The following is a 25,997-nucleotide window of genomic DNA, read 5'->3' as shown; positions in this document are numbered from 1 at the left end:
TGCTACAGGTTAACAACAGGGCATCTGAATTGAGCTCTTTTGTACATTTAGATGGTGTACTTCACTCTAAGGGAGAAGAGGATTAGTGAGTGGAAATTAACACATACAAAAGTCTTAAAGGTGAGCTGCAAAGCTTGGTCCATGAAGATGAACTTCTGTTACATGTATTTTTTAATCAAAATCCCTGTTTTCATTATTTTTTTTTTTAAGTTAAAACCAGTGACTGATACCGCTCCTTCCCCCCCATCTCCACAGGGAAACCACAGCAAAGGGAATTTAAGGTGCAGCCCTCTGCTGACATCATAGCTATTTGCATGCCAAACTGATGCCATTCCCCTCTCTTTAGTGCACTCTCTACTTGAACATTGCTGCACTGTCTTGTGGAAAACTGCTGTAGTCCTACTGCCTACCAGCAGAGCAAGCCAGGGTGTGGGTGTGGGGGTGTAGAACTTTTGAGGTCCATCTACACTAGGAAAACGTGCACCAATACAACCACACCAGTGCAGATATGCTGCATAAGTGCAAAATGGACTTACATTTGTGCAGCGTACCTAACTTGTGTGAGCCTCACTACGCACATCTACATTACACAAATGCCAATTTCTCTAATATAGATGGGCCCTCAGACCAATAGAAACTCAGATTACAGTTCAGTGATTAACAGTTCTTGGCGTTTGTGACGTCATTTCATGCTGCTGAAAGTAGAGGGACGTGTCCAAACGGCAAACTTTAAGGATAAAGACCAAAAAGGTGTTTTTAAAATTAGGACTTAAGCATGCTTGATAATATAAAAAGCCTGTTGCAAAGCTTTTTTTAAAAAAAATTTAAGTTACGTTTAAAGGGGAAAAGCTCACCATTCACATCCAATCCCTCCACTGCACTTTCAGGCTTGTCAGCTGATTCCTCCAGTATCCCTGCATCAATACAGGACACTACTCGATGGTTTGATGTTGTTCCAGGATCAGTCCTTGTGGGGGGCTCAGGCGGAGGCCTCCGGCTCTCCTCTTTCCTACACCCCAAGTCCTTGTGTGGAGACTTCCTAGACTTGGCAGGATTCTCGGACTCATCATCATCATCAGAGCCACAAACAGAAATAAATTCCTCACTTCCAGAGAAAAGCTCAGATTCAGACTCCTCATCTGATCGGCTGTCCTGTTTGACCTGGGAGGAATCAAAATGCGTCTCCTGCAGGGAGGCCCTGATGGCAGCTTCCATCTGGCTATCCTCACTAGCATCAATGAGGCTCTCCTGTTTGATGTAGCCATAACACAGAAACAAAAAAAAAAAAAAACCCAAAAAACAACAAATAAGCAAAATATTTTAACAGGACTTAAGAGGACTTTAACAAAGGGTTCTCAGGTAACATCTGATAGGTGTGTAATGATTAAATGGTGTGGCAGCCAGCTGTTCTACAATTTTAAAGCCTGTATTTCTCCTTTTTGAGGAATACGTAAATTCTCCACAATTGACATCTCCCCCTCCCCCACTCCACTATATTCTCTGAAGCAATGCTGATCATGGAGTACTGTCTATTCCAATCATTCCCAAACCTTCATAATATGGTGGATCACCTGCACTCTTCCAACTGTCCAGTCTTGATTTCCATATTGCAGCTACAGTATTTGTCTGCATGGAAAAGTACTAAAAGGTCTATAATAAAGAGGCAAGTTGTAATAAGCTCCCTTTAATGTGGCGGTCCCAAACTTTTCATGTAACACCCTCCCTTATCTCTGCTGCCTCCCACCTCCTAGGAGGGACAGTCGGAAGCCATGGCCAGGGCTCCTGGGAGAGGGGAAGGTGCGGAGGTAAGGGGGCTGAGGATGGGGCCAGAGCTGCAGCTGGGCCAGCAGTCAGTGGCGGGTGGCCTGGGGAGGGTCTGCAGTTGGGCGCAGGGCTGCAGCCTGGGGGCAGAGAGGGTGGGTAGTGCCCCCTCCCACGAACATTCCTCTGCACCCCCTTAAGGGGCTGTGCCCCAGTGTGGGGACCACTCTTTTAATGTGATCTGTGCAGCTGCTGGATGAATCTCTCCCTCTCTCAGGGCATAGGAGTTGACAGTTCTAATCCCAAGTTTTCTTTAGTTGCCAGCCTAGTCTTTCCAGATCACTCAGTAGTTTGGTTCTATCCTCTGCTTGCAACCCCTTCAATTTGTTTTTTGCAAATTTCATCACGGCTTAGTTTATATTGAAGAATCACTCAAAAAGACACAAACAAAACTACTGCACAAGTTACAGCAAGGTGCTTGGGTTTTAGTTTAGTTGCTCACAAAAAACTCTGGAAACTGTAAGAATCCAGGTCTGGGGTACAATTAGCAAGAAAAATAATTGTGTAAAGAGTGAAAGAAGCGTCATCATTTTGAAAGAGGCAATTCTACTGAGATTAAGTAATCTAAACAGGAAATTATGCATTCTACACTTTTCATGAATTAACTCCAGTACTGAAATTTGTATTAGCTTGCTGAAAGTCATTTTGCATGACATTAAAGTCACAATGAGTATTTTTAAAAAGCTTCCTTTTAGGATTATTGTATTCTAGAAAACTGTACAAGTGAACCAGGTGGTGGGAGAACAAGCACTAGTACCAAGTACCTGTACTTTCCTCTCACCTTTATTTTCAGTCCGTCCTTCCAAGACACCAACCCTACCACTTAGTTCTTATTTTATTTGGAGGTGTGGGGTTGAGAGGTTATGGATACCACAGATGGTTGAAAACCCAACTACAGAGAAGAACAAACATTTTCCCCACCCCCATACTATCAATCAAATAAACAACATTTAAATTATAGTGCACCCTTTCTAATATTTACACCTCAGAATTCACATCCACCAAACCTCTCATTTCTACCTAGCAATTTTAACAGCAAAGTGCTGTAGTGAAAGCTCACATTACTATGGCTATTACATTTGTAACAAATACTATAGATTATGTAGCATCGAATAAAACAAAACTACTGATCAAAAAGGAGAGAAAGTACTTTCTCTGATGCATTATCTGCATGTTTTGTGTTTTTACTCACTTGCTAGTTCACACAAGTCTATTTGTATTTCCCATGCAGAGGGGTGAGAGGTTCTACTGGACCAGACACAATGTGCTGAGTTTTCCTCTTTCCCTCCCCCTACCCACAAGGCCTTATACTTACAGAGCGGGAACATTTTTGGGGAGGGCTGGTAGAATGTCCATCCAGTTGCCCATGCTCACCCAGGAAACCAGTCACTTGGTCCAAGAAAGAAGTTACATCCAATTGGTGCCACTCCACTAATTTCTGGCCTATGAAACACATAGGAACATTGGACTGCATTTCACTGAGGGGGACCCTCAAGAGATTTTTGCTTAGCCACGAGGAGCATAAAATAAATCTATCTTAAAGCACATAATGCTTATTAGTTTTTATAAAGGTCCAATTTTGGTCTGCAAAACTGATGAGGTGGTGAGGAGGCAAGGGTGGATTTATGGAGGACCCTACACCGTTTTTATACTAAAGGTCAGCAGTTCCTTTTCTCCAAAGCTTTCACACCTTCTAAAGAGCCTCATTCCTGGCCCTACCAAGCTAGAGGTATAAGCCAGTCTCCATTTAAAGTGCTCATCACAACAGAAGTAATGGCTTCTTTCCTGTATGCAAGAATGTATGCATACCACACACAATGAATGGAATGTTAAAATTCAAGTTTTGAGAAAATAAATTCACAGCTAAGATTTCTTCAATGTGCATAACTCAATCTTTTGCCTAGATGGATCTGACATCCCATCTGCGAGCTCTCTTTCCATAAATGTAACTCACTACAATATACAGTTATTTGTTTTCTACCTTAAAAAAAAAATGGGGAAGATTACAAGGCTGGAGGAGCAAACAAAACTAAGGCTTAATTCTATACAACAGAAGGTTAAATGGAAAAATCCTAATACAACTGCAAGGTCTTTCTTAAGCTTGCAATGAAAAGGCCAGTGAAGGGAAGGGAGTAGATATCAGAACCTGGTTTTCCTATAGCCACATACTAAGTGACTAGTTCTAAACAGAATAGCAAGGTTTGGAATTCTCAAAGGGCTTCGGCCCACCGGGAATAAAGGCTCCTAAGTAAACTGCAATTCAGTCCCTTTGGAAGGAGCACTAGAGAGAAGTTACTCTTATAACCTTAGTTATACGTATAACCTTCGTACATAAAAGTCAAGAGCATTATCCGAGCCCGACTTTCGGTAATGCAGATTCTTTTATTGTTATCAAGCAGTAAGAAATCTCAGGTCAGCATTCATTACAGAAACCAATAATTCAGTATGAAGAAATTGAGGACCAGTAATGGTTTGGAGGGAAGGGAAGAGAATCAGAAGATTCCTTGGGGACCTTAAAAAACCCAAAAAGCCAGTAGATTTATTTTGTGTAGCATTCCAAAAAAAAGGTCAAAGCCAAAAGCAAACAAACAAAATATTGCACTATTTGAAAATTAAGATGTGACTAAAATAATAATTTCTGAGCCTCCTGGTAGTGACTAACATGCTACTATGACATTAACTTTTGATTTGCAGCGTTGTTGTAGCAGTGTTGGTCCCAAGATATTAGAGAGACAAGGTGGGTGAGAGTATTTTTTATTGGACCAACTTCTGTTGGTGAAACTGGCAAGCTTTTGAGCAATACAGAGCTCTTCTTCAGGTCAGTTTCAAGACTAAGACCCTAAAAGTAAGTAACTGACTTCAGATTTGCATCACTCAAGCAGAGAGAAATGAAAATAGTAAACAAAGAGCACCACTAGTGAGTGAACAGATTTTTAAAATTATTTCACTTTTAACAGCCTAAGGTGTTTTTAATACCACAAGTAAAGAAATATTTGTTTATAACATGGTTTAAATTAGCCCTTTAAAGGGCACTTCAAAGCCAGTTCATGATTTGGCCATGAAGTGTTATCAATTTTGTTTTCCAAATGGATAGATAAAGTTAGCAACCTAAACTGAAATCAAGTGTCACTACGCAAAATTTGTGCAGAACTTGAATTTTTATTCATTTAGTTCTTTTGTTAGATTTTTAGTCCACAAAATCTTTAACGGCTTCAGTACCTCTCAGAGAATGCTGCTGTTTGTGTACAGACCTTTAGAATGTTACAAAGTAATTTACATGTTTTAACCCATATTAACTAGCACTGCCAAAAACAAGCAGAACTAAATATTCCAGATTACAATCAGCAGTCTGTCTGAAGATCATATATATTGTCCTTTCTCTTACCTGTCCTCGGGTCCAGAATGGAGACATAAGGGAAATCTGCCAGTTTATAAAACTGTATGTATCTCTGTCCTTCCTCACTGTCATGGTATACCTACAGATCACCACATTTGAAAAAAGTTAATGCCTCAAAACTGAACAAAATGTGTCTTTATTTTACCATATACTCTACAGTTTGTAAGTACACAATTCCCATTAACTCTTCCAAACATTAGTATGTGGATTTTATTAGCGTAGAAAGGTCATAGACCCAAAAAGCCTAGTTTTGAACACATGGCTTTTAAAACTGTTTTAATATACACTCATTTTGGTAATCTGAGATTAAATCCACAGTTCCATCTTTCTTGGCAGTTCTTAGAGAGCACCGGGTTTTGTTTTGTTTATAAATTACAAGAGGCTTGTTTTTGTTGTCTCACTCCCATCAATTCCTATCTTCAATGTATCTCTATTAGCCTCTCACCTGCCAAAAAATGAAATGCTCCCGGATAATGTTCTTCACAGCCTCGTTGCTCCAGACGTCACGGTTAAGACACTGGCATGCAAAGTCCTGCACATTCTGGATGTTAATCATGAGCCATTTATTCTGCATCTGACCACACTCTTTGGCCTTCAAGCAGACAGAAATAATACATTATTTAAAAACAAAAGGCTAGACAGAAACAATATCAGCAACGATGGGTTGATTTGTGCACCAGGCTTCACCAAAACCCCTTTACAGTAGAAAGAATGATCAGGACTAGCAAAAGTCATCCTCAAACACCTGACAAACAAAGGGCAGGGCTAGAAGACCTGCTTAACTGCAGTTCAAGTTGGCTAAATGTATTAAAAAAAAAAAAAATAAAAAAAAAAAAATCACACTTTGGTTAACTGAGATCAACAAGGCAAGCCCAGAAGGATAGGGAAAGGAAGCAACTTGAGAAGCAAAAGACTGAAAATGGAAAAAAAATCTGAATTAACCATTTGTTCAGAGAAAACAGAGTGAAGTGAGTCACATCTGATAGCAGAGGAAAGACCTGGTTACTCAAAAGGAAAGCCTGTGGACCCTTTTTCTGTGTAAATAGGCTAAAGCTACTGACTGGGGACTTGTATTTACACAACAGCCCCCTTTTTCCACTCTTCATTTTTTCTAGATTTTATGTTGTTAAACTTAATTTTGGTGTGACTGCCAAATCAGGAGTCATTTTCTGATGCTCATTCAGACTGCAAGTGGAGGAAGGGTGAGGGGGGAAAAGAGATGGGAGGGTTTGAAGTCGCAGGAAGAGATCTTACTGGTTTGAGTCACAAAGCTGGCATTGTCTGATTGGTTGGTTGCAAGTTAATGGTAGGAGTTTGATCAAGAATGTAATTCTGATCGCTGAATTGTCAAACCTGTTGAAAAAAAGAGGGCTTTATCAAAAGCAGGAATGCTCATATCTCCAGGATAGATTGGAAATAGTGATGAACTTTCCTTAAAAAAAAGATTTACTTACATGAGTTTGCACTAACTGCATTACTCACAAGGGGGGAAAACAGAAAATTCAAAGGTTTAGGGTATTTCACCAGATTTTACTGTTTTCTTCAGAACCTAAGCTTTAACTTTTTGAATGAAGTTTCTTGTCTTGTCTACCCACTCATGTCAATGAATTGTAAATTTAAAACCTCAGTATTACCATTCCAATGCTAATACTTCATTTAACTGGTAATTCAGTTAGGGCCTGTATATGTTAAGGAAAGCTGGTTCAAGTTTACTTACTGTACACAGGACCTAACATTAAACACCTAGGTAATAAGATTTCTGCCTGGCCAGACGACAGACCAATTGTGGCCTGATTTTCCATTCACTTGAAAGGACATCATACAGAAATTAGGTGCACGTAGGATATGCCAGTACTCTTGCATATTCACATAATGAGCACTTCAGTACTTATCTTTAAAGTGCTTCTCATTCATTAGTTAATCCTCACAACACTCCTTGGGCACCTATTTAACAGAAGGCGAATCTAAGTAAGTGGCCTGATTTTTCAATATGCTCACCAGCTCCAAAGGAGACAAGCCTTTTATTTAAGTACCGAAATACAGATTTGGATGTCTAATTTTTGGAATTATGACTTGCCCAAGGCTCAGGGGAAAATCCATATCAGAATGTATATTTAGACCCAAGAGTCCTGGTTCCAGTCCTGTGCTCTGACACCCAACTCTGCTGGATTACAGGGACACTAACTAAGAAGTCTATTCTGTCTGCACAGTTTCTCTCCTACTCGTTACATATAGCTAAATTACTATTAAAAAAAGACTCAAAGTGTGAAAAAGTCTAATTTTTCTACTTTTGTGTGTATTTGCCAGCGTTTTGTATAATCAGTTTCACTCCCCTCCCACCCAAATATAGTCACTTTCCCCTTTAAAGTTTGTGAACAAGAAAAACCCATACTCTGTATTTACAAAAATAAGTCTACAGAGATTGATTGGGAGGGTGGGGGGTTAGAGGGGCAGGGGAGAGAAAAGGGAGGGAGGGGGGAGTGCTTCAGGGCAGGTGTAATGCCAGAATTACTTTAAACTCATTTTTAAAACTGATCAGATTTCATACTGTGTACTTTCAAGTAGTAAGACTCTTGCAATTACCTTTATTTATAATAAAAATTGAGTTTACAGCATTAGACAAGCACTGGACTCCCAGAAATGACTTGCAGTACCTGAATTTTCTACAAAACTTGGACCTAGTTCAATAGCAGTCACTATTTACTTTAATAATGTGATGAATATTTCTGAATGACTCCTTTTTTATTACTGAACTAACTAGAACTAGTATCAAGTTTATTTATTTATTGGAACCCTATTGTGCCAAGTGCTATACAAATACAGACTGTCTGTTTCAAAGAGTTTGCAGTCGAGACACAAAAGGGAAAGGAAAGAGGCACAGACTTGTCCAAGGTCACAACAGGTCAGTGGTAGAGCCAGAAATAGAAGCCCCCAGTCCCCGATCCCTGTCTGGTGCCCCATCTACTGGACCATGCTGCCTGTCCAATGTATGAGAGAATGTGACCAAGAAGAAAAGTTGCACATTTAAAAAGACAGCATCTTCTCAGAGTTCTCTTGTTCATATGTGGTAGAGTGAAACAGGAGGAGTCTGAACTGGTTGATCCAAACAGCTGGTCATATTTGGTGTTCCATTTATACCAAACAGCCCTATAGCTCTGTATTTGTTGTTGTTAGAAACAGAAATTCATAAGTATTTTACTAATTAAGTTACACAAATACAAATTCACTGACTCATGGGATTGAACAAGATTAAAGGACATCAGAACCTTTATTATATGTGAGGATAAACAAACCCAAACTTGACTTAGAGCAAGACTGATAGTTGGAAGACATCTTTTTAACCTGAAAAACTAACAGTATTTGATATGGACACAAAGACAACATTGAGCTCTACAACATAATTTTTTATTAGGCTTTTGAAAGAAGCGGCACACTTTTAAGGTTCAAATAAACGTTTTACTCATTAAAAGTTCAGAACCAGGTGCCACATGGCTAGTTGCTTACACACATCTAAGAATGCTCTGAATCCTGACCACCAGATTCCTAGCAATGCCAGCTTCATGTGTATCATGAGCAGATACTGCTAATTACACCTACAATGCTTGTGGGCGTAGTAACATACAAAAGGCCTGTGACATACAAAAGCGTTCTTTTGGGAGTAGGATGAAACCAAGTGTTCACTTATGATCCTCAAGAGCTATTCAGCAAGAACTCAACGCTCCTTTTAACCATGACTAAGCCTTCCTCTTATTAGTCCCAACCCCTTGATCTGTCCCTGAATCGCCTCCCAATTCCCATCTTTACACTCTTCATGCATATTTCCCTCGCCTTCAAGTACTCTACAGTAACTCCTATCATGAAGTGCCTCATTTCACCTCTCCTCTATTTCATTACCCTAATTGGGTCCATGTACAAAGACAATATTTAGTGTCGCAGTGGTTTAGTGCATGGGCTCAACTCCATTTTAATTGTTTGTTCCATGCAGAAGTCTACATTAAGAAAAAAAGATTAGTTGCAAGGCTGAATATGGTAGAGTCAGGAAATGCCAATGAGAATGTATGAATAATCTCAAATTCTGCCTCCTTGTGCATAAGGCATGCAATTACAGACTATTACTTGCTCACATACTATTTCTCAAACACAACACACACTTTCTACAGTTTCAGAGACACTTCAGTGCTTAAACATGCAATCTTAATGCTTTCAACACAGGCTTGTGGTGTGTGTGGAATTTCCTAGTTATTTAAAAAGAAAGGTGGGGGTGGTTTCAAGCTGTTTAGGACTGTAACATATTGTTGTTAGTAGTATGTTCTGAGCCATGGACCTCTTGAGATCTGCAAGAATGAATCCCCCGTCCTGTTTACTGAGGAGCCCTTTTCCACAAACATGACGAGTTGCAGAGAGCCCTCACCTGCAAACCTTTAAGTGTTCGTGTACAGCAGCTCCCGCTATTACTTTAAAAGGTCTGCAGCAATGGTTCTCAACCTTTCTAGACTACTGTACCCCTTTTCAGGAGTCTGATTTGTCTTGCATACCTCAAGTTTCACCTCACTTAAAAACAAATTCCTTATAAAAGCAGAGAAAAATACAAAAAAGTGTCACAGCACACTATTACTGAAAAATTGTTTACCATCTCATTTTTATATAATTATAAAATAAACCTATTGGAATATAAATATTATACTTACATTTCAGTGTATAGTATACAGAGCAGTATAAACAAGTCATTGTATGAAATTTTAGTTTGCACTGACTTCACTAGTGCTTTTTATGTAGGCTGTAGTAAAACTAAGCAAACATCTAGATGGAGTTGATGTACCCCCTGGAAGACCTCTGCGTACCCCCAGAGGTATGCATACTACTGGTTGAGCACCATTGGTCTACAGGACTAAATCAGGTCTCTTACAGAATCCTTGCCTCAACCTATGTACACCCTCACAATACAGCCAAGTAAACCACATGCAGATAGCAATAAACCCTACGTAAAGTGTACTGATCACATGAAAAATGGGTCATAACTTGATCAAAGACACATCAATACTCACTGGAACATTCAAAGGCATTTTTCCTCAACAAAAGCTACTTTCAATGCCAAAAATTGAATTTTCTATCCATAACAGTTTAAACCAGAGGTGGAGGAATGGCTGGTGCAAAAAGTTGCAATTTTTTAAATTGTATTTTTTTTAATAGTTGGAAAAGCTTTTTTCCCCCTCCCTCTCTCTACATGTATTTAAAAAATGAGAACTGGTCATGACAGAAAACCTCAAAAAACATTAAGAAGTGTGTAAGTTAACTTAAGTTGCAGATGAAAACTGGAAAATTTCAGCCCAAAGAGATGAGCTACAAAAATCTGAATGATTGAAAATAAGGGATTGAATAGAAATGCTCATACAACCTTAACTAGAGTGGATACTACCACTCCTGCTATCTTTTGTGTAAATGTCACAATAAGCTATGGCCCCGCCACTGAGGAATTTAGCATCTAATACAAGAACAAATGATCTAAATATTTGTTTAAATAATACCAAGTTCTGAGGGCATAATCAGTACGAAACATTTGTTCTTAGATATTTCTGGAGGCAAAAACTTTAGCTTATGACCATTAGAACTGTCACATTAGGTTTACTCGATTTCATAAATGTATCATGTAGTCAGGTACATGGAGGGGGGATTAGCTAGTTGTGCCCGAGCTGTAGTTAGCTAGAAATGAGTTTTGAGGAAGGTCTAGAAAACTGTGTGGTTATCAGGTATACAAAAGGAAGGAGGCTGTCCCAGGCTTAGGAGTAACATAAAAGAGCGAAGATGACAAAGAACATGGAAGCGAGGATAGTGGTTAACTGATGGACAGGAGAGTGATTTGGGGATGGGGGAAAAATAACTTCCTCTAGGAGCCCTAGTCATGGATCAGCTGTACAAACAGAACAAAAAAGATGGTGCCTGCCCCAATAAGCTTACCATCTAGTCTTTCCCACATTACAATTGAGTTGTTGGGACATCAGGGTGAGATGCCAGATGCAGTCACACTTGTAAAACTGAACAAAGAGGCAGAGGTCACAAGTGAGTGGAGGTGTAGACTTGGAAGCAGTTAGATACCTCTCCTTGTGCTACCTCATCCCCTCTCAAAGGTTCAGTGCATCCAGGGAGAAGAGAAGAGCACTGAGGAATACTGATGATGAAATATTGATCTGTGAGACAGGAGAACCAGGCAATTACAATGCTCTGGAATTCCTCAGAGAGGGAAGAGCGAGGACAATATTGATGATGATGATACTTGATCTGTGGAATACTATTTCCGTCACCACCACGCTTCTGCGCAGAAAGATCATGATTCTGCACAGACATCTGGTACCCAGAGCACCTATAAAGAAAACCTTTAGCCACAGCATCTTTCCTGAATTTAAACAACTAGGATTCTTCCATCTTGGTCAGCTTCACTCATGCACTGAAATCTTTCACCAGTGGCATCTGTGCAACTTCACATTTAAAAAAAAGAAAAGAGTGTGGGCCAGGGAAGAGAACAGTGGATAACAAGCCCACCCTTTTTAGAAATCAGTTACTACTTGCTAAGATCAGTCCTATACAACTCATAAAATTACTACCACATGCAAGTGCTAGCTGCCAATATTTAGAAGCAGACTGTTTTCTTGTAATTTATTGTATGATCATGTTATAAATCAATTTGGACATGCATGCTGATGTAGGGCTTACAAGCTATGCCCAATTAATACAGACAGAAACCTACCGTTTCAAAGCTGCCTTTGTGCATCAGATCGATAGGAGGCCTGAAGAGGTCTGCAAGGGTAGTGAGTTTCTTATCTATTGCACCTCCATTCCGCAGCTCCTGCTCCTGTCGAACTATACAGCCCCAGGAGGAACAGGAGTTGAATTAGACAAAATACTCAAAACAGTGCATTACAGTGCCTTCATCCCCATTCCCTGCATACAAATTCACCTGGTTGAAATCATTTTAAAAGGTTACAAAGTCCACAGGCCAAGTTTTTTTTGAAGACAGGATCCTAAAGTGAGGATTCTAAATACATAACAAGGCAACTAAGTGCTCTGATTTTCTGAAGTGCTGAACACTCAGCTCTCATTGATTTAAATATATTTTGATTTGTAAAATGTACACATTAGTGGGATCTGCTTGTGAAAAATCAGGCAACTTATTCTGGTTCCCAGATATGGATTTAGTAGTCTAACTTTAGGCTCCTGTTTTTCAAATATTGACCTACATCCAAAAATATTTCTGGTTTGATCTTTCACCGGTTCCCTCACCTTCATAGACATCAAAGGACCCCTTTGACAGAATCAGATATTTCTTCACATAAATAGAATATTCTTTGAAACTCACATTTATCGTAGAGCTTGGCTCTACGATACAACCGCATTTGCTCCAACTACTCAGAGAAACACCTACAAGATCTCTATCAAGCATTCTTACAACTACAATACCCACCTGCTGAAGTGAAGAAACAGACTGACAGAGCCAGAAGAGTACCCAGAAGTTACCTACTACAGGACAGGCCCAACAAAGAAAACAACAGACCGACACTAGCCGTCACCTTCAGCCCCCAACTAAAACCTCTCCAATGCATCGTCAAGGATCTACAACCTATCCTGAAGGACGACCCATCACTCTCACAGATCTTGGGAGATAGGCCAGTCCTTGCTTACAGACAGCCCCCCAGCCTGAAGCAAATACTCACCAGCAACCACTCACCACACAACAGAACAACTAACCCAGGAACCTATCCTTGCAACAAAGCCCGTTGCCAACTGTGTCCACATATCTATTCAGGGGACACCATCATAGGGCCTAATCACATCAGCCACCCTATCAGAAGCTCGTTCACCTGCACATCTACCAATGTGATATATGCCATCGTGTGCCAGTAATGCCCCTCTGCCATGTACATTGGCCAAACTGGACAGTCTCTATGTAAAAGAATAAATGGACACAAATCAGATGTCAAGAATTACAACATTAAAAAACCAGTCGGAGAACACTTCAATCTCTCTGGTCACTCGACTACAGACCTAAAAGTGGCAATTCTTCAACAAAAAAACTTCAAACACAGACTCCAACGAGAGACTGCTGAATTGGAATTAATTTGCAAACAGGATACAATTAACTTAGGCTTGAATAAAGACTGGGAGTGGATGGGTCAATTACACAAAGTAAAACTATTTCCCCATGTTTATTCCTCCCCTGCCCCTGCTGTTCCTCAGACGTTCTTGTCAACTGCTAGAAATGGCCCACCTTGATTATCACTACAAAAGGTTTCTCTCCCCCCCCCCCCCACCCCGGCCTTCCTGCTGGTAATAGCTCACCTTACCTGATCACTCTCATTACAGTGTGTATGGTAACACCCATTGTTTCATGTTCTCTGTGTATAGAAATCTCCCCACTGTATTTTCCACTGAATGCATCCGATGAAGTGAGCTGTAGCTCACGAAAGCTTATGCTCAAATAAATTTGTTAGTCTCTAAGGTGCCACAAGTCCTCCTTTTCTTTTTGCGGATACAGACTAACACGGCTGCTACTCTGAAACCTGACATTTAACATTAAATCCTTTCACTGATAGACTTAGTTACTGCAACCTCTTATAGGTCAGAGGTTCTCAAACTCTTTCTATAGTCTACACCACACTTTGAAAAACAGTGTCCTGTGGATACCACCTCTCCCATTCATGACCATGGAGGCCACCTTGCATGCCCATCTGTGATCACATGAAATCTTTGGGGGAATTACAGCAATTGCTTACCTAAAAAAGCAAATTCACAAAGTATTTTATGCAGTTTAGCAGCTGGAAATGGGGAGCCAGGGCCATGTGGTCAGCCAACTCTCCACTACACACAAGCAAGTGGACAGTGGACCAGAGTATAGAAGCCTCCTGTACCTGTAAATATCACTATTTTGCTGCCTCTGGAAACATATCTGCAAACATTAAAGGCCAGATTAGTGTCAGACTTTAACTATTACGTTTCCAGCTTTCATTTAGGTGAAAAAAGCTTTTGGTGTATTCATGGATTTTTATTGAATTTTATTAAGTTAGAGGAGAGAGAATGTGTAACTGGATCATATATCCTTCTTCAAGAGCTACTGTTGACATGGTGGAATGCTTCCAGATTCTCAGACATTTAGTATAGGGATATGAAAGAATTAAACATTGCCTGCAATATTAATCACTTTTAGTAACACACACCATAGTAACAGACAAAAGGTTGCATTCCACCTAGCTGACCCATGTTGGTGATCATGGAGCTGTAGAGTCCACTTTTTATGCACCAGCATGGGCCATTCCACTTTGGATTATTGTAAGGATGTGTCAAAAAACATTTTGGAACATCTTCCTTTGTGGAAACAGAGTAATTAGAGTAATGGAACCCTAAATTCCACTGTATTGTTTAATCTACCACTTCCCAGTACATTACTAAACTTTAACATAGACTCCTCAGTTTGTATATCTTTTGTTCAAATAATATGAAGCACACTGTCTGAGACTATGCGTTGGAGTCAAAAAATGTGGTTATGCAGTAGGGTATAGGTTATTAACAGAGAAGCCAATGACACTACCTTTAAATACATTATTACTAAAGAGTCTGACTGGGACCCTTTGAAAAATGCCAGTAGAAGACTGTCAGCTTTTTGTTCAGTGTTTGTACAGTGCCTTGCACAAAGGGGTCCTGGTCCATGACTAGGGCTCTTAGGCACTACAGTAATGCAAATGATTAACAACAATAAAAGTTATTAAGGCTGCATTTGTCACAGCTGCCAAAGGAGTCATTTTTTGAAATTTTATGATTTAGAAGAGTTTCTCTATTACTTTTGTCATTTGGAGATTTTGCACATGGGTGGGTGGATGTAATGGTAGATGGCTAAACAAATTCACGGAGAACTTTGTGTGCTGCCAAGTAAAACCCAGGACTAATCTGAAGACTAATAAGAGTGCGGGCACAGCAACAGTGGCCACACAAAAGACCAGATTAGTGAATGAGAGCTTTAATTCCCCTAGGATTCTTGAGTTCTTTCCCCACCGTTCCACCCCCCACCACCAAAGGAAAAAAATGCTTTTGAAGAATTAGATTGGGTTATCAAAGTCCATTCTGGTATGGCAAGTACTTTACTCATATGTCCAGTACAGCCACAGAGCACACACAGATTTTTTTGTTTTATAAGATTGGAGGTATGTATCAGGGTCACAACAAGGTCCAATAGTATCTACCAAGATTCATATTTCCATGACTTGGAATTTTCATCATAATCACCTCACAACTATTTAAGATTGCATGATTATAAAAGCAGTCCTCACTTCGACACTAGTATCCGTGGGGAGACAGCTGTAGTTAATAAATAGACACACCTTTAATTATAAAAGTAGTAATGGCACCACTACAATTAAAGATTAATAAAGTAGTTTTAGAATAGAATATTGCCTACTTCATTGGAAATTCCAATCTCATTTAAAATTAAAAATTGTTTGATGACTGCAGCCAATGATCATGGCCAATAGCAGATAACTCTGTTCATTCCACACCACAAACTAGAAACCCTACCATAATGAACTACAGATACTTACTGGTTTCTGTTTGGAAATCCCGAAAACCATCAAATATTGAACGGGCAGGTCTGCGTCGTTTAGGAGCTTTAAAAAATAAAAAGATTTCTCATATGTAATTTCAAAGCTAGATTGTCAAAGAATTACTTTTGAATGATGGCTTACCACATATTTGTGATGCAAAAGACTGAAGACCCAAAGCATTAATATAAGGAGGAGTAAGGTCACTGGGGCAGGGTGGGGGGTAACCAGAACAACAGACACAAGTATCACACATTTTACTTTAGGATATCCCCACAAGAGCAAGTCTTTCCTCAAAGCAAATCCAGGTTGCTGATGAAAGCAAGTAAAATGCTGGGCCTCCCATTTCTGATATGCTTGCACATACCCATGCTGATTGCTTTTCTGCCATGCTGCCCAATGTAGTATTTAATGAAATAATTCTTACCACACTGAACCCAAAACATAAGATAGGGACCCTCTTTAGAAAATAACTATATGTCCTGTAGGAGTAATAATGGAAAACCCTCTAGGAAGGCAGCTACTCCCAGGGTTCTCCAATTTAGTTCTGTCAGGCCTCTCACCCACATCATCTTCTTGGCTGTTGGGTGGGGTGGGCAATACCTGGATTCAAAAGGAGGAATCTTGCTATTACCCTATCCCCAAGTAAAGGAGCTCTATGCAGTTGCCTCTGGGCACAAAAGGAGGGGCAGAGATACTGTTCCAATTCTCTCTCTGGGCAATTCACTCACACAGACCTCTGTAATACCAGGATAAAGGGCTGGGCTGGCATTACTATCTATAGCTGCTGCTCCAAAGTACTCCTGATGGGGCCATAAGACAAGACACCATAGAGCGATTTATTTCAAATTTTTGTCTGCCTAGGAATGGTCATTTTTAACTATTAAGACAGTATTTTCCAAGTAATTCAGTTACAGGAGATGTTCAAACACTCAAAGTAAATGGAAAGAGGCCACCATACAAATTAAACTTAAAGCCTGTTTTTAAAAAATCCATTTGCAGGGAGACTGACTGGTTGAACTAATGAGCATTGCCTACTCCTGAGGGAATTCTGCACCAAAAAATTAAAATTCTGCAAAATTCTGCATATTTTATTTGTCAATAAACAAACATACATACATGAAGGTTCCAGCATGGCAGTGGGGAGCACAGGCCACTGGCAGCATGGAGGTGCGAGATCACCCTGCAGCCCTCCCCCACCCCAGGACAAGAACTCTGAGGTGAGGCTGCACCTGACCCTGACACAGCACGAGGGCCAGGCCTGTCCCAGAACGGTGTACCAAGACAGTAAGCAAGAGGAACAGAGTCTCGCACACCCAGCTCTAGCCCCCAAACTAGGTGTGGGGCAAGCAGGCTCAGCCCAGCAGGATCCAAGAATGGAGGTGCTTAGTGTGGGGGGATCCAGATGTTCGGTGAGAGGGTTCTGTGTGGGGCAATTTGAATGCTCAGGGGCTCACTGAGGGGTTCCAGGTGTGGGGGAAGAGGTCCTGGTGAAAGTAACTGGGGCGCAGGGGAGTCTGGATGAGGGGGGGATGGAGGCGGGGGGGGGGGGGGAGGTGCTCGGGGTGGGGGGCTTGATGAGGTGGAGGTCCAGGCGCAGCTGGCTGGGGCTCAGTGGAGTGGAGGTCTAGATGCGAGGGCTTCTTGGGGTGGTCCAGGTGTAAGGGAGGTGGGGCTCAAGTGCAGGGGGCCTCAGTGAGGGTTGGTCTGAGTGCAGGGGGAGGTCTTGGTGAGGGTCCGGAGGGCTCTGGATGAAGGGGGGAAAGGCATGGTGGGGTGGGAAGTCAGGTGTGGAGGGTGGTCTGGGTGCAGGAGTGGGGACTGGATGCAGGGGGGAAGGGCTTGGTGGAGGTCTGGATGCACAGGGGGTTGGGCAGAGGGGGGACGAGCAGTTCCTCATACAGTGACCCCTCCCCCTGTGGCTGAGGAGCCATGGGGACAGGAAGCAGGGGGGCCTGGGGAAGTGCAGAGCTCCCTAGAGCCCAGGAGGTTTCTGGGGGTGGGTCTGATCTGGACCAGGCCACTCTGGGCAAGGAAAGAGAAGGTCCCATTGTCCTCCCCCGCCCCCCCAGCCAGGACTAGCAGCTAAGACCAGCGCAGGGTAGGAGCCACTGGCTGGGATGTCTCCTCCACAGTGATTTACCTCTCTGCCGGCTGCTCCGGGCGCCCGAAACGATGTGCCCGCACCGCTGGGGAGGGGTGCATGACCGCTCTTGTGGCTTCCCTTTGCTTCCCCGTCATTTTCTGCGGGGAAGCAAAGAAATCTGCGGGGGACATGAATTCTGCACACACGCAGTAGCGCACAATTCCCCCAGGAGTAATTTCCATCTCTAATAACTATGAAAAAAGGTACCATATTTTTGACCCCAAGTGATCTGCTTTGTACATTATAATCACAAATTTTCAGACTTGGGTGCTTCAATGTGAACTTTGGAGTTAAATACTAAGCACCCATAAATCTCACACAAATCAATAGGTGCTACAAGTGCTCAGCATTTGTGAAAATCAGCTGTCTGTAGTTAGGTATTTATGTGTGGCTTTAGGAACCTGAGATTAGGCACGCAAGTCTGAAAACATTGTCCTATATTTTTGTGTTTCTTTGGCTATGGATTGCGGTTATCTTCTGTTTCAGACAATTATTTAAGTATCCCATTCTCAAGAGAGTTCCATGCAAAAAACAACCAGACAACATTCAAATCCAAATATCCTTATACCTAGACCGAGTTCTGTAGGGCAAAGACTCTCCTTTCTTACATATCTGTACAGTGCCTAGCACAATGGGACTCTGAACCTTTATTGGGGTTCCCAGGGATCATAAATAGCCATCTCTTCTCAGAAGATCAATATTTTAACTAATAGGAAAATGATCTTCTCATTAGCCCGTCACTTTAAAAAGGGAAAAAAGACAACACTTCAAAAGCAAAAGATGATAAAGCAATCTTATACTTAAAGCAAACAGTAAATAAAAACTACAAGGTGCATTTCAAAACTTCAGTTTATTCTCCAAAGGAGAAAATGAGATTAAACTACCAATAGCAGTAACAAATGGGAAAAGCTACTATTACCATCTAAAACGAATTCACACGGTATCCTTACTTTGCACTGTGCCAAGTGTACAATTACTCGAGCCTTGGTGCATTACACAGCAATGCCCATTGCATATTGCCTGTAGAACGCCCAGGAACCACCCCCTTTCTCAGAAATCTTCTACTTTCTAAGCCTCCCCAAAAATATTTCTTCAGCAGATAGGTAGGTTCAGATCACTCAAGAAATTCAATACAAAGCAGAACTAAAATAATCAAATATTTTTCTTTAACATTTCATTAATAGTTTGTCTTTACCCTTCATATACTTCTGACTTCATTTCTAATCCTCCTATCTCCTTTATAGCTCTAAATCTTCACCAGTTCTTCTTCCCTTCATCACCAATCACTCTGCCCTTCAATCCCATCACTTTGAGCATCTCTAATATGGGAGAAGTATCTTCCAGTCCTGTTCCTGGACCACTGTACTCAGCCAGTAAACAGGAGTATTTTAGCATAACTTATGAGGCAGCACCCACTATAAATGGCACATAAAGCAAACTTCACTCCCAGTGGTGCATGATTTATTACCTATGTCTCCTTTGAGAAACCGTACTTCCAACTGCATAGAGGTATTTCAAAGTGTGCAATCACATCCTACGGCTATAGAGTTATTGTAGAGAAGAGCAGCAAGAAGCAGTGACGGGATTACATTTCTCAGGCTTGGTCTACACTCCAGACTTATCCACACCCTCTGAGAAATGCATTTATGCTGACTGAACTCCTGGTATAGACAGCGCTGCGCTGATTGCGGGCGGGGGGAGAGCTTCTCGCATCAACATAGCCACTCCCTCTTGAGCAGGTCGAGTACCTAGAGTGGTGCAGCTGCACCACTGTAGGCATGTGCAGACAACCCCTCAGTCAGTTATGATTTTTCTTTTGTCACTCACCCAGGTTGGAAGCCACATAAACAAAAACACAAACAAATCTTACCTCCAAACAAGGGCTCTGGCTCTACCAAAATTTCCTGCTTTTGTGGAATTGGTGCTCGTACTTCATCCCTACCAGAGGGGAAAAAAAATAACTTCATGTTTACCGAGGGATGTGCTGGGCACTGTATAACTAAACACTACCAGTTCCTGCCCCAAGGATCTTGCAGCTTAAATGACAGACAATAATACAGATGCATACCACCAAGGTGAAGTAAGGATGTTATACACGTTTTTAATGATTTTATCATTTCAGGTGGCTCAAAGGCTCCACAGAGGAAGTGAATGTTTAAAAGACCTGAATTAAGAGAGGTTCTTTGACACATAAGAGGTTCCATGCATACAGGCTGTCACAGACTAGAGTCTACAACCCTACATAATGCAGAGAGAAATGCTTTATTTGTTTTACCAATGCCTTCACAGTCTTTTAGGCACTGTGTTTGAAGTTTAGGAGATGGACTGGCTGGCTCCTGAATGGAGCCAAGGTATCAAATTTATTCCAATAAAAGCACTTCTAGGTTTTAACTTATGGTGGTATAAAAAGAAAAGGAGGACTTGTGGCACCTTAGAGACTAACAAATTTATTTGAGCATAAGCTTTCGTGAGCTACAGGCATCCGATGAAGGGAGCTGTAGCTCACGAAAGCTTATGCTCAGATAAATGTGTTAGTCTCTAAGGTGCCACAAGTCCTCCTTTTCTTTTTGCGGATACAGACTAACACGGCTGCTACTCTGAAAAGTGATATAAAAGTCACTGATACACATAGACACAAGGCCTCCACACTAATGAATACAGACTTTTAGCGTCAGTACCTGTCAAAGGCAACTGGCAGAAAGGAACGGAATTTAGCATCAGCTAGGACTGTTGGCACCACTCCAGCTGTTTTAACCTCAAGTACACCCTTTTCTGGCACTTTCACCTTTATACTTAACCTGAATTTAGACAGAAAGTTTAATAAGATTGTTTCTAGGGTCAAAGTTCTCTATCCATACAGCAGCTAGAGCAAAAGGAGCAGCATTGCCAGCTTCCCTACAATGCCCAAATGCAACACACTCATGCCTTTCAGTGACCAACTCTGCATATGAGCGGGTAATATGCTCTTCATAATTATTCATACCCTGGCCTTTCATGAACAACATGGACACCAATTAATGGCAAACGTTGCTGTGGATTTTATGGTAGGACACAAGCCCCCTAGGAACCAGACAGAAACCACTAACTCATTTCTTGAAGAGCAAAAACCTAATTACCTTTTAGCCATGACTAATCCAATTTAGACCAAGTTTAAAACCAGGGACTTGGAGGTGAAAGTAACTGTCATTACTACCACTTACACATCCACTGTGCAAGACCCAGCTTCTATGTCCCCTGACAGCAGCATTTAGCTAGCATGGCTTGTAACCAATATTCCTGATAGGTATGCAAATGTTATCCAAAACTTACAGGTGAGGAAATTGAGTCCTAGTACAATTTTCAGGACAGGGGACTATCTCTTTGTTATATGTTTATATAGCACCAACAAGGTGCTAGCCTCTAGGTACTATTTTAACACCAGCAGTGAGAACAGGTAATTTTCCCAAGTCAAAACGAGAAACAAACCCCAGGTCTCTTAAAACCCAGTCCTGTGTTTTAACCACAAGACAATTCTTACTACCAGATAAAAGTTTTACTAGAATGGCCCTACCAAAGGAGTGGAGAAATGGACAAGATCATTAAAGAACTACATAGTAACAGTGAAGTGACAGCAGGTTATGAGAGAAATGAACAATGCAACAGCAAAATGCCTTGATGCCATAACTTTCCCACCTTTCTATCCTACCACTATTCAACACAGGTTATTCATTTACATGGATACATTCACACAGGCACATACTCAGTATGTGGTCGTACAGTTGACACTGCTGCTGAACTGGTGCTGGGCTCCTCTGCTATGCCTCCACCATCCAGAAACATAGTGACAGCCATCTCTAGATTATTGTTGCATGCTTCAAGCATATGTTTCCCCACACTTTCACTGGCACCTATAATACCAAAGACAAAAAAAGTCTCAGAAAATAGTATCAAGACCCTGATCAAAGAGGTGCTGGGAATAGCTGACAGGCAAGATTGCTCTTCCAAAGAATTGGTAATTAGTAAGAACGCACAACTTATATGGCTGTCACTTGCTTTGCATTTATACTTTAGAAACCATCAGAAGAAACACTAATATACATATCTTGCCTGGGGAGGGGAAAAAAGGGAGATGGAAACGTGGCTCTCCTTCAATCCTATCCCCTTCCTTAAAAAAAAAAAAAAAAAGTTTAGCAGTAGCCATTTAATCTTTTTTGTTTTTTTAACAGGTCTCAGATCTTTGCCCAACACAAAATTCAAAACACGAAGAAGGTGCAAGGATCCAGAAAGATGTTGGGTTATACACAAAATTAACTACCAACTTCTCAACACCCTATAGACAGCTCAATATTAAATCAGCAATGAGTATAATGCAGGGTGGATTTGATTTAAATTACTAGTCAGGAAGATCCGATTTAATCATGGATTTCTACATAAAGTGCATTCTTGTTATAACCTTAATACATATTCTTCACAACTCAGAGATAGAATGAAGGTTTCGTTTTTAGAAGGTACACACTATATATTTTTTAAGTGATTTCGCAAATTTTTCAGATTAGTTTTACAGCTATATCAGAAAATGAATGATTTTGTAAATGAAATACCCAAACAAAGGTAATTGAAGCAGATATTTATGAAGTCACTGGGAGGTGAACCATCTCCAGTTCAACAGGTTAATCATGAATATTTGGAGGATTTTCTTGCCATGCTGTATTAGGAGGAGATCACCACCAGACAGAAAATTGTTTTATTTAACTAAAACAACAATGTTAAGTATTCTGGATTTTTTTCTTCAACGGCAATCATCATATTTTAACAAAACAAGCATATGAATTTTTGAATTTAGTTAAACATTCAAGTTTTTAAAAATCATTGTTGTTTTCGTTAAAATCAATTTAAACTATTTTAGTTAAATACTACTATGTCAGCCAGGTCAACATGAGAAACTTAAAATACTGGCTTCTGCAGCTCTCTCACTCATCTTCACCTTCATTTTCCTGTTTGTTTATAATCTGGAAAAGAAAAACAAGCTTTCCTGCTTTTTCAGGTCCCAAACGATTTCTCAATTTGGAATGAATTAGTCCAAAGGAAGAAAAAAAGATTCTTTCTACACCAGCAGAAGAAGCTACTGCTGTTAAAAGTGAGATTATCACTTCAACAGCCTCTGAATCCAAGTGCTTAAGTGACTTCCACCAGTTCACTGGTGTGACTTTCTTTAAAACATCAATCAGCAAATGTATAATCCTTGAATGGTTCACCCTTGGCTGTGACATGGGCATCCAGCAATCATTCCTCCATAATGCCAACTATAATAAACTTCAGCACTAACTCCTCTTCTTCAGCAGTTAAAGTTTGACCCTGGTACTGTCATTGCATATTTCTTTCTTAAGATCTCACTCCGTTCCTTCCAAATGTCAACAGCGTCAGCAATAAAAACAGCTATTTCCCTGCATTTTGTTCAAGGCTACAGAAATAGGCTTCAGGGTACTCAGCATGTTTTCAACATTTCTCTTAAGCCCAATGTTGAGAACTTTGGCTGTGACAGTGCCATCTATTTTCTTATGATTTTGTTCACAAACAGTCATCAGATTAGGCCAATTCTCGATATAGTGCTCAAAACAGTCCACTACTGAGTTCCATCGCACGTCTTGTGGGAGAGTTAACTTAGTTACTCCCACTTTTTTCAGAGCAGCTGCTGCAAAGTGGTGTTACGGAAGCATTTTGCAATTTCAACAACATTAGCCTTTATTTCTGGAACACTGAAGTCTTTGGCTCGGAGGTGCATCAAATGAGCACTGCAACCGTATGTTATTAGCTTGGGACTCTCTTCACCTTCTTCTAAATAATTTCTTCTCATCTTGGATACATTTGCAGCATTGTCTGTGACCAAGCTACATACTAGACATTTGAATTGTTTTCCACAATTTGTTATAGCTTTTACTGCTACTTCTTGGAAGTATTCTGCTGTGTGTGCATTTCCTGATGTATCAATTGTTTCTTTAAGGAAGACATTCCCTTCTTGTTGTCAGACAAGCACATACAACAGGATCATTGTGGACATAGCTCCACCCATCAAGACTCAGGTTAACAATTTTACCCTCTAGACCTTTTGCACACTGTTCAATTTCTCTTTCATACACTTTATCCAGCAATTGGGTAGACTGTATCCTGTCTTAATGACTAAACCATGTTAATGAAGTGTCGGTTCTCAATCATATGGAATGGAGAGTTTGTTGCATAAACAAACCGGGCAATTTTTTCATCAATTACCTCTTTTTATAATCTGCTGCTTCTTATCACAAACTTATCTATGGTTGTTTCTGGATGATGGAGATTTTTCTTTTCTTTTTGCTACAGGTGACATACTGTGGCTATGTGACATACATAATGTGACTGAAACGCCATCATTGACAGGTAACTCTGAAACTATAGAAAATGACAATCTTTTAAAACCCTTCCCTTCTCTATTGTGGTTTGAAGGCACACAAAGAGAGGAAACTATAATGAAACAGACTATGCACAAGCTGTAGCAAGTGCTCGAGATAAACCAAACAAAGAATTCTCATAGGGAGCAATCCAGTGCCGTTTGTAAGAACGGGGGGAAATATATACCAAAAAAGGATCATTTCAGTGTATTAATAGATTACTTCCACAGATCATGTTACACCAGAATCTGCCCACTAATTACTCAAGCAAACAGAACTTCAGTTGCACTGGGGGAAGCAGGAGGAGGAAGACTGCTGCATCTTGTGCTCTGTTGAGTACAAGTAGCACTTGTCTTGGCGATGGAGAGAAAAGGAAAAGAGCATCTGACAGCATTGGAGTTTCACCCTTACTGCAGACAGGGATTCCCTGACAGGCCCCCCAGCTCCCCAGCAGCCTGTCCCCTCCCGCATGTCCCTCCGCCCGCCCACCCGGCTCCGGGTCTCTGTGCCGCAGACACAGGCCGGGCAGTGGCCCACCTGCCAGGTGGGGTGCCTGAGCGCCCTTCCCTGGGCCCAGGACTTTGCCGGGAGAGCAGGGCCGGGGCCACCCCTCGAAGGGCACAGAGAGACGGGCCAGCCTCTGGTCTGGCCCACCTTAGGGAGGAGGGGGAACCCGACATCCCCTCAGCCGGGAGCCTCCGTGCCGGCGCCCCCCGGCCGGAAGCCGCCGCTGGCCCAGGCCGGCTCCGCCCGGAGCTGGCCCAGAGCAGCGGGGCCCAGCTCCCCGATGTTGCCCCCCGATACCGGGGCTACAGGACGTGCACAGCCCCCCAGCTTCCGTGCGTCTCACCCGTGATTGCGGTGAACTGCTGGATTAACCCTTTGAGCGCCGAGGAGGCCGCAGAGCCCCCGTGCGCCGCCATCTTGCCGCCGCCGCCGCCGCCGAACAACAACACACCAGCCACCTGCCCGGTTGCTGTGCACAGGCGCAGAGCCGCCCAAGCCCCTTTCCCTTCGCTCACCCCCAGGGAGGCGCTTTCAATTTCAATGTCAAGCTTTATTGGTGGCCGCGGCTGTTCAGCCCACTTCCCCGCCCCTTCCGGGGCGGGGCGCTACTGTCCCCTTCGCTCCACACTGGGCGGTGCCCAGGGCCAAAGTCGGGGTTCCAGACCTGCTCCCTCCGGCAAGGCCAAGCACTGGTAGCCCCTGGTGCGGCCATGTCCTTCCTTGGGCCAGGCACTAAAAACTCAAGAGTCAGGCTCTTGCTCTCCTAAGATTAGCTAGAAAATCAGGAGGGTGTTTTAAAGAAACAACGTGGTTCTTTAAATGTGCCAGTGAGGGCTGAGCCTTGTCCCATTCTTCATGCTACCAGGCGGGCTAGAAAATGCCTTTTTTTATTATTATATACAGTTTCTCCTATTCACATGACTCCAAGAGCTGGGGCTTTATGAAAAGCACCACATATCATGTAACGCACTATAGATAAATGAGAAGTGGTGGCACTGTCTCCATAGGCTGGCCATCTACACCAAAGCTACCCTCAGGGGATCCATCACCACCATTCTGTAAGGAGGCTGCTCACACCACCCCCATGCTGAGTCTGATGCTAGGAAGGCAGCATTTGGGTTCCACCCACCCCCCGGCTGCAGTGA

At 41.8% G+C, this 25,997-nt stretch overlaps 1 protein-coding gene across 1 annotated transcript in view; it reads right to left on the bottom strand.

Moving 5' to 3' along the window:
* The window catches only part of UBXN7 (UBX domain protein 7), a 157,569-nt gene extending 132,168 nt beyond the window's left edge, over positions 1-25,401 (bottom strand). Inside the window, exons 1-9 of the mRNA XM_074964193.1 lie at positions 25,196-25,401; positions 21,684-21,831; positions 19,815-19,882; positions 15,799-15,864; positions 11,961-12,073; positions 5,664-5,810; positions 5,207-5,297; positions 3,137-3,264; positions 855-1,248 (exon numbers count right to left, since the gene is read on the bottom strand). Of these exons, the coding sequence (XP_074820294.1) occupies positions 855-1,248; positions 3,137-3,264; positions 5,207-5,297; positions 5,664-5,810; positions 11,961-12,073; positions 15,799-15,864; positions 19,815-19,882; positions 21,684-21,831; positions 25,196-25,268 (1,228 nt within the window). The 5' untranslated portion in view covers positions 25,269-25,401. The remainder of the gene's footprint in view (positions 1-854; positions 1,249-3,136; positions 3,265-5,206; positions 5,298-5,663; positions 5,811-11,960; positions 12,074-15,798; positions 15,865-19,814; positions 19,883-21,683; positions 21,832-25,195) is intronic.
* Between the last annotated feature and the right edge of the window lie 596 nt (positions 25,402-25,997).

This window comes from Natator depressus, chromosome 9 (assembly GCF_965152275.1).
Source record: "Natator depressus isolate rNatDep1 chromosome 9, rNatDep2.hap1, whole genome shotgun sequence".
In the NCBI taxonomy this organism is placed as follows: domain Eukaryota; kingdom Metazoa; phylum Chordata; order Testudines; family Cheloniidae; genus Natator; species Natator depressus.
Note: the sequence above shows the minus strand (reverse complement) of the source record. Positions and strands in the feature narration are given on the sequence as shown.